At 41.4% G+C, this 9,828-nt stretch overlaps 1 protein-coding gene across 1 annotated transcript in view; it reads left to right on the forward strand.

Annotated features, from left to right (window-relative positions):
* Window positions 1-9,828, forward strand: part of LOC105888473 — a 49,267-nt gene that overhangs the window by 12,013 nt on the left and 27,426 nt on the right. Inside the window, exons 2-3 of the mRNA XM_012814151.2 lie at window positions 5,016-5,088; window positions 5,201-5,271. Coding sequence (XP_012669605.2) covers window positions 5,029-5,088; window positions 5,201-5,271 — 131 coding nt within the window. The 5' untranslated portion in view covers window positions 5,016-5,028. The remainder of the gene's footprint in view (window positions 1-5,015; window positions 5,089-5,200; window positions 5,272-9,828) is intronic.

Below are 9,828 nucleotides of genomic sequence, written 5' to 3' on the forward strand. Positions count from 1 at the left end.
GGCCATTTTTTGGTTGCAGCCATCATTGTTGTTTGGCGGGCCCGGGCTGGGGATTCGAACCCGCCACCTTAGGTGTGTGTGGCTTGCACCTTAGCCGCTTGAGCCACAGGCGCTGAGCCAATACAGCTGATTTTTGAGTATTGATCTTTTTTTCTTTATTTTTTTTTGAGACAAGAGCCTCAAGCTACCCCCCTGGGTAGAGTGTGTGGCATCACAGCTCACAGCAATCTCCAACTCCCGGGCTTAAGTGAGTCTCCTGCCTCAGCCTCCCAAGTAGCTGGGAGCACAGGCGCCCGCAACAACTCCTGGCTATTTTTTGGTTGAAGCTGTCATTGTTGTTTGGCAGGTCCAGGCTGGATTCGAACCCACCACCTTAGGTGTATGTGGCTGGCGCCTTAGCCATTTGAGCCACAGGCACTGAGCCTTGAGTATTGATCTTAAAGTCTGCAACCTTGCTAGACTTGTTTCTTATCTTTAATATATTTTTTGTGGATTCCTTAGGATTTTCTATGTACAAGATCATGTTATATGAAAATCGTTTTGGCGGCACCTGTAGCTCTGTGGGTAGGGCACCGGCCATATACACTGAGGATGACGGGTTTGAACCTGGCCCAGACCAGCTAACAGAAACAACAATGACAGCTGGAACAAAAAATTAGCTGAGCATTGTGGTGGGCACCTGTAGCCCCAGCTACTTGTGAGGCTGAGGCAAGAGAATTGCTTCAGCCCAAGAGTTTGAGGTTGCTGTGAGCTGTGACGCCACAGTATTCTACCCAGGGTGACAACTTGAGACTCTGTCTCAAGGAAAGAAAAAATAAGACAAAGAAAATACAGTTTTACTTCTTTTTTTACAACTGGGATGTTTTTCATTTTATGTATGTATGAGACAGGGTTTCACTCTGTTGCCCTGGCTGAAGTGCAATGGTATCATCGTAGCTCACTGCAACATCAGACTTCTGGCTCAAGCAATCCTGCTCCCTTAGCCTTCTGAGTAGCTAGGACTAAAGGCGTGTATCACCACACCTGGCTGATTTCTTCTATTTTTTGGTAGATATGGGGTCTTGTTTTTGCTCAGGCTGGTCTTGAACTCCTGAGCTCAAGCAATCCTCCCACCTCGGCTCCCCAGAGTGCTAAGATTACAGGTGTGAGCTACCATGCCCAGCCTTATTTATTTAATTAATTTTGCCCAAATGCCATTGGAAGAACTTCCAGTACAATACTGAATAGAAATGATCAGAATAGACATCCATGTCTTGTTTCTGATTTTAGAAACAGTATTTAGGGGAATACTTTCAACTTTTTACCATTAAGTTTGATGTTGGCTGTAAGGTTTTCCCAGATGCCCTTTTGGGATTGAAAAAGTTCCTTTCTGTTCTTAGTCCGCTGAATGTTTTTATCATGAAAGAGTTGGAATTTGGTCAAATACTTTTTGTGTGTCTATAAAGATGATCATGTAGTTTTTGTCCTTTATTCCTCAATATAATTGTTGCATTGATTGATTTTTGGATGTCACACCAACCTTGCATTCTGGGATAAATCCCACTCTATTATAGCATATACTCTTTGTATGGCCAGATGTCATTTGCTAGTATCTTGTTGAGGACTTTTGTGTCTATATATTCATAAGGGACATTGGTCTGTAGTTTTCTCTTTGTGATGCCTTTAGTTTTGGTATCAGGGTAACAGCCTCATAGAATAAGTTGGGAAGATTTTCCTATTCTATTTTTTGAAGAGTCTAAGGGTTTGCTTTTGTGTTTGTTTGTTTGTTTTTTGAGACAGAGTCTCACTTTGTTGTCCAGTCTAGATTGTGAGGGCATCAGTCTAGCAAACACAACCTCACACTACTAGGCTCAAGCAATTCTGCTTCAGTCTCCCAAGTAGCTGGGACTACAGGTGTGCACCATCAAGCTCAGGTAATTTTTTCTATTTTAGTAAAGGCAGTGTCTTGCTTTTGCTCAAACTGGTCTTAAACTCCTGAGCTCACATCCTCCCATCCTGGCTTCCCAGAATGCTAGGATTGTAGGTGTGAGCCACTGTGCTCAGCTAGTCTAGGGTATTCTTAATGCTTGATTTTGATAGCTCTGGCTTTCTCTTTTTGTTGATCTAGACTAGACTCTTTGAAGCTCTTTGATGTTCTCAGAATCATCCTTTTACTTCCCCTTCCCATACTACTACCTCTTTCATTTCCTCAGGGCCTGCTCTTTATATTCCAAGGTGATAATGATCTCATTTGAAATAATATATATTTGTTTAAGCCATTTCCTCTCTTCTTCCAAGGAAACATATGATCTATTTTGCCACAGTTTGTACTTTTATAATTCAAATTAGCTAATGATTGTTAAATAAGGGAATATCGGTCTAACATGGAAAGCATCTTGCCCAACTTTTCATCCTTGATTTTCTAATGAAAGGGAAGCCACGGCAGAGGTAAGAGAATTATAACCTCTATGAGGAAAGGAAATGGCTTTCAGCTCAGCTGCTAAACAGAGAAAACTCCCAACATTAAAAATGAGCACTGGGCTCGGCGCCTGTGGCTCAAGCAGCTAAGGCGCCAGCCACATACACCTAACGTGGCGGGTTTGAATCCAGCCTGGGCCCACCAAAACAACAACAATGGCTGCAACCAAAAAAAAAAAATAGCCGGGCGTTGTGGCGGGCACCTGTGGTCCCAGCTACTTGAGAGGCTGAGGCAGGAAACTCACTTGAGCCCAGGAGTTGGAGGTTGCTGTGAGCTGTGATACCATAGCACTCTACCCAGGGGGACAGCTTGAGGCTCTGTTTCCAAAATATATATATATATATGAGCACTGGTGCTCTAAGCTCCCTCCCCAAAGAGGAGCACCCCCAGACTTCCAGGGCTCTCAAATTTTGGCAGATTTCACTTCCTTCTGTGCCACCTCACTGGCAAGGAGCTCCACTTCCAGTACATGATCTCAGGACCCGTAAGTTTGCATTTCTATTCTGTTGTTATTTTAAATATCCCCTGAAGCAGCATCTGGCCATAACTCACTGCAAGGGCTAGATTTTTCCTGACTATTCCAATTATTGTTTTTCTCTTATGCTCTGGTTACAGAGTGGCATAGCAACCGCTAGAGGCTCAGGCCTGTAATCCTAGCACTCTGGGAGGCTGAGATGAGTGGATTGCTTGAGCTCAGGAGTTTGAGATCAGCCTGAATAAGAGTGAGACCCCTTCTCTACTAAAAATAGAAAAAATAAATCTGGCTGGGCATTGTGGTGGGCACCTGTAGTCCCAGCCACTCAGGAGGCTAAGGCAAGAGAATCACTTCAGCCTAAGAGTTTGAGGGTTCTGTGAGCTATGACTCCATGGCAGTCTACCAAGGACAACAAAATGAGCCTCTGCCCCCCACCACACACACAATTTTTAAAGGCATTCCTCTACTAAAAAATAGCCAGGCATTGCGGCGGGCACCTGTGGTTCCAGCTACTTGGGAGGCTGAGGCAAGAGAATTGCTTAAGCCCAAGAGTTGGAGGTTGCTGTGAGCTGTGATGCCATGGTGACAGCTTGAGACTCTGTTTCAAAATAATAGTAATAATGATCCAGCCTGATACAATGGCTTCCTGCTGTAATCACAGCACTTTGGGAGACTGAGGAAGGAGGAGTCCTTGAAGCCAGAAGTTCAAGGTTGCAGTGAGCTATAATCACACCACTGCAATCCAACCTGTGTGACAGAGTTAGACACAGTTTCAAAATGAAAAATCTGAAATTTAAAAAAAAATAATGATAACAGCTAATGACCCTCAGTCTACATGTATCCTGGTCCTCAGATGCTGTTGCTGCAGCTTAGTCCTCCATTGTGTGGTCATTACAAACCCACAAGGCCATTTAGCTTTGGTTTAGCCAGCCCCAGGATTCCTCTCCAGTCATGATCTTGGATCCTGTGTGGATTTGTTTTGTTTTGTTTTATTTTGTTTGAGACAGAGTCTTACTCTGCTGCCCTGGGTAGACAACAGTGGCGCCATAGCTCACAGCAACCTCAAACTCTTGGGCTCAAGTGATCCTTTTGCCTCAGCCTCTGAATAGCTGGGACTACAGGCACCTGCCACAATGCCCAGCTAGTTTCTCTATTTTTAGTGGAGATGGGGTCTTGGTCTCAGTCCATCTGCCTCAGTCCCCAAAAGTGCTAAGATTACAGGCGTGAGCCACCTTGCCCAGCCTGAGTGTGACTGCTTTAAAGATGCTGCTATCTTCAGTATCGCTCATCTTCTCAGGCACCGTTCCTCTCCTTTAATAAACTTTTCTTTTTAAAACCATTGTGCAGATGTTCTCAACAAGGGGCAATTTTGATCCCCAAGAGTATTACTGGCAATGTCAGAGACACTGTTGTTGTCATAACTGGGTGACAGGTTGTGCTACTGGCTTTTGATAGGTAGAGGCCAGGGTTGCTGTACTCCACAATGCACAAGGCAGCTCCTTCACACAAAGAATTATCTGTCCCAAAATGTCAATAGTGCTGAGATTAAGAAAGTCTGCATTGAAATGTTACTTATTTTTTTTTCCCAATAGCAATAAATCCTGATTACATTTATGTCAACTCTATAGAACTATATAATTGAAGGTGGGGGTCAGACACCAAGGTCTGTGCCTGTAAACTTAGCGCTTTAGGAGCCTAAGGAAGGAGGATGGCTAGAGGCTGGGAGTTCAGAGACCAACCTGGTTTACAAAAAACAGAAAAAGTTAGCCAGGAATGGAGGTGCGTGCCTGTAGTTCAGCTACTCAGGAGGCTGAGGCAGTAGGATTACTTGAGCCCAGGAGTTTGAGATTGCAGTGAGTGTAATGACACCACTATACACTAGCCCAGGTGACAGAACAAGACCTTGTCTCAAAAAAAAAAAAAAAAAAAAGAGCGATAGAGGAACAATTGTGTTTCCCCTACCCACCCCCAATTTTATTTTATACTTCATTAAAAACAAAAGGTTAAAAACCATAAAATGCCTTGAAATATCGGCTACTGACATGATAACTTATCTCTATATTTTCCATTTCTCCTCCTTAGGTCTCATGGTAGAATGGAGGACTTTACTAACGCTACACCTTTGGACACTGGGCCTTTCTATTTCTTTGATCAGGTAATGATACAACTCCCATCTCGTCACATTAAAATTTACTGTAACAAAAATAATTTGCTTTTTACCAATATTATCTCCTCTTTTTTAATCAGAAAGTTTTATTTTATTTTAGTGGAAACCTAAAAGGAAAACATGGAGTAAAAGAACCTGTGACCCGAAATATATGTCAGAAGATGAGTGTTGGTAAAACATTTGCAATTACTCTCCAATTGCAGTAATAAATGTTATTATTATGTTAATAATAAAAGTGTTCCTTTACATTTTCAAAGGCTTATAAGATATCAAAGATCAATGTTTCCACACTCCTTATCCCCTAAAAAACTACACCAAGGAATTTCCATTTCAGATCTTGACTGTGCCATCATTCAGAGAGCTTTATTTTAGTCAGATCAATGGTTAATTTAAGTATAATTGGTCATATTAACCAGTCACCCTGGTTTCCTTGCTATTCGTCAGCAACCCAGCCCCACTCCTGCCTTAGGGGAGTTTACACTAGATATTCCTTCTGCTTTCTACATAGCCTCCTCCCTATTCCCTTTAACTGTTTCCTAAAATATCACTGTCACTATAAGATTTTTCTTGATTTTTCTATTTCAGATTTCTGCCCTGTCCCACCTTGGCACTCCCAGTTCCCTTCCTAACTTGATTTTTCTATTGCACTTATTACTCTGTGGCATTCTAAATGATATTCCTATTTATTTGTTTACCTTCTCTCCCCTCACAAGAGTATAAGGTCTACAAGAGCAGAAGTTTTTATACACTTCATCACTTTTCTATCCTCAGTCCCTAAAACAGTGCTTAGCATATGGAATGTCTTTAACAAAGATTCATGATTAACCACCACAGAATTGTGTCAAGCTCACAAAGATGAATGAAATAATGGTATTAGCCATACAACAATTTTTTTTTACCCTCTACTTACTACAATTTCTTTACCTGTGAAGTGGAAATTAAAATTCCCCAACCTGTCTTAGAACATATATGGTAAGTTGTCAATTATATCAGTGAATCTTGACTGGAGCAATTTTGCCCCACAAGGCACATTTGGCAATGTCCGCAGATACTTTTGATGGTCACAACTAGGGTTGCCATTGTCATTGTGGGTAGAGAGCAGGGATGCTGCTAAACATCCAATGGACATCCATACAGGACAGCACCCTGCAATAGAAAATTCTCCTGTCCAAAATGTCAATAGTACCAGAGTTGAGAAACCCTGGTTTACATTAATCTTTATTTCTTTTTTGGAACATGCTGTAACTTTTCTCAAAGCCACTACAATTTATTGCTCTTTTAAAAAGTTCACTGTCTCCCTATTTCCTATTCTGTCTTAAAAGAAATTCAACATAACTCGATTGTATACATTCACAATGCTTAGCTTGTTATTGGCTCTCAGGCAGTGCGTGCAGACTGTCATAGGACAGTAACCAGGTCTGTGTATCACAGAGCTCTAGGGGTCTGTTGGCCGCCCATCTTTCTCATTTGATGCACTTGTTGGGAATGTCTCAAACATTGCATCTGCCCACCCTCCTTGGAAATACCCTACTTCTTACAGTGGCTGTTCTACTGTTGCCATTGCACTAGGAATAAAATCCGCAAGGCCTTCTGAGATTTCCTCCTGTCTGTATTTTGACCTCCTTTCAGGCCACTTGCTGTGCCAATCCCTGCTCCCCAGGCAGTCTGGCCTCTGTTTGTTAACAACCAGGCCCATTCCTGCTTCAGGTTCTTTGCATTTGCTGTGCACTCTGCTTTGAATGTTTTCAATTATTTCATGGTTGCCTCTTCTTCATTATCATTTGAGTCTCAGCTCCAATGTGGCCTTCTCAAACAGGCCATCTCTGATTCCCATTCCAAAGAAGCCAAACGTTCACCTCCCCCCCCATCCCTCTATTAAAGAGGCCTGTCTTACTCTCATCATTTCAGTTATCACTATCTGTTGTTCTTTCTTTAAACATTAATAATGTTTAAAGATTTTGAAATGTGAATCATTTAAATATCTACTGTTTCTTGTTTCCCTCAACTAGAATACAAAGTCCATGAAGGCAGAGATCTGTCCTTTCCATTGTCTCCCCAGCACCTAGAACTCTGCTTAATGCTAAGGTGACCAGACCTCCTGCTTCTGGCGGGACAGTCTCGATTTTTAACAATTTGTCCTGCATCCCGTGTCCCATGTCCCATGTCCCGCTATGTTTTTAAAAAGTCCTGATTTTTGGAAAGAATGCACGACAAGCTAGGGAACGGCGGGAGAACAGGAAGGGAATATACGGTTTTCGGCTGCCATGTGGCTATTTCGCCAGGATATGAGTTTTATATTATTTTTGTTAATTTCATAATGTTAAACTTTAATAATAACAAATAATTGTTGAGAACTGATTATGGAGAACTGCTTATTAAAGTTTGCATTGTTGTCAGGCTGCCCCCTACCCCCAGTCAATGGTGTCCTGCTTTACTAATGTTAAAATCTGGTCACCTTACTTAATTCATATTTGTGGAATGAATGAATCATTCTTCCACATGTGCTAGAGAGGTGGGGCTACTTTAAGCCTGAGCCAGGACCAAGATCTACATGAATGATTATCTCTTTTTAAGATGGTTTAGGTCTGGTTTTGAACTGGACAATCCATTATTTCAGCTTTCTATCTGAAAAATAAGCCACCATGTGAATATTATTAGAATGTATAGCCAAGCATGGTACCTCATGTCTGTGATCTCAACATTTTGGGAGTCCGAAGCAGGAAGATTACTTGAGGCCAGGAATTTGAGACCCACCTGGGCAACATAGTGAGATTCCGTCTCTACAATAAATAAATACAATAAAATGCATACTCAATTTTTTTTTTGAGACAGAGTCTCGTGTTGCCCTCAGTAGAGTGCTGTGTCATCACAGCTCACAGCAACCTCAAACTCTTGGGCTTAAGAGATTCTCTTGCCTCAGCCTCCCAAGTAGCTGGGGCTATAGGTGCCCTCCACAGCGCCCAGCTATTTTTGGGTTGTAGTTGTCATTGTTGTTTGGCATGCCAAGGCTGGATGCGAACCTGCCAGCTCCAGTGTTTGTGGCTGGCGTCCTAGCTACTGAGCTACAGGTGCTGAGCCCATATTCAATTTCTTAACCTTAGAAACCTCTGAGGGGGTATAATAATTTACCCCATTTTACATATGCTAAAACTGAGGCAGTTAATAAATGGTGTATATTATTATTGTAGAAGCCATAGCTTCATCATTTTATTTGAGTAATATTATGAATTCATATTTAGAGAATGCTACATGAAAAATACCCTAAAATGAGGATAACACAATAAATGCTGCATAGAACTAGAATTAGGCTTTGGTGAAATTATGTTCATGAGAACAACTTTGAAAGCTATAAAAGAATATTTAAATTTGATGAGTTATTGTTATAATGATATATTTGTAGTTTTTGAAATCTGAGACTTCCTTTTAAAAATATTAACATGAAAATATAATCAGTTCTCAAAGATCAAAGATTTAAGATCTACATTTAAAATTCTTATGCCAATTCAAATACCTTTTGATCTTTAAAAATGTTCCCTTTTAATACACATTATACACTTAGTTGGGAAATCAGTCTTATTTTTCAAAATATGCTAATGGAACGTGTAGAAGAAGGATATAAGTAGCTCTTTAATACCATGGCCCATTTTATAAACTTAATTCAGATGAAACCCCATCAGGTATTGATATTTCACCACACTGAGCTGGTGAGAGAACACACTTTGAAATAGTAATGGGTGGGGTAGCCGCCTTACTTAGAATTCTTTGAACTGGTTTGGAGCACATTTCTAAGAACAGTACATTTAAAGTACTTCTGTTCATGCCTCTCGCAGTGCAAGGAAATCAGTTTTGGGTTTTTTGTGCAGTAGATATTTGTTGGACAGATGAATAAAGATGGTGGCCAGATTTCAGATTTTAAGCTCCTGAAAAGTGAAAGGCTCTGTTGTCTTCTCCTTTTTTTTTGCTTGGTCATTGCTATGGTTGGATGTTGGTCCTCTCCAAACCTCATATTGAAATTTGATCCACAATGTTGGAGTGGTGGTACTAATGGGAAGTATTTGGGTCAGAGTGGTGATCTCTCATGCATAGATTAATGCTCTCCCTCAGAAGTGAGTTCTCATTCTATTAGTTTCCAAGAAAGGTGATCATCAAAAAGAGCCTGGCATCTCCCCACTGCCCCTTGCTTCTTCTCTCACCATGTGATCTCTCCACATGCTGGCTTCCCTTCACCTTCTACCATAAGGGATGCCTGAGGCCCTTACCAGACCAATTCTCAATTTTTTTCTTTTATTCATTTATATTTATATTTATTTATTTATTTTGACACAGAGTCTCACTCTGTTGCCCTGGGTAGAGTGCCCTGGTGTCCTTATAACTCACAGCAATCTCTAACTCTTGGGCACAACTGATCCTTTTGCCTCAGCCTCCTAAGTAGCTGGGACTACAGATGCCCATCACAATGCCCAGCTAATTTTTCTATTTTTAGTAGAGACAGGGTCTAACTCCTGCTCAGGCTGGTCTTGACCTCCTGAGCTCAAGCAATCCACTAGCCTCGGCCACCCAGAGTGCTAGGATTATTTGCATGAGCCATCATGCCTGGCCTTTTTATTTTCTTCTTCTTTTTTTTTTTTTTTTTTTTGTTGCAGTTTTTGGCCTGGCCCAGGTTTGAACCTGCCACCTCCAATTTATGGGGTCAGCACCCTACACCTTGAGCCACAGGCACGGCTTTTT

The sequence above is a fragment of the Otolemur garnettii genome, unplaced genomic scaffold (genome assembly GCF_000181295.1).
Source record: "Otolemur garnettii isolate 467f Iridium unplaced genomic scaffold, OtoGar3 scaffold00007, whole genome shotgun sequence".
NCBI lineage: Eukaryota > Metazoa > Chordata > Mammalia > Primates > Galagidae > Otolemur > Otolemur garnettii.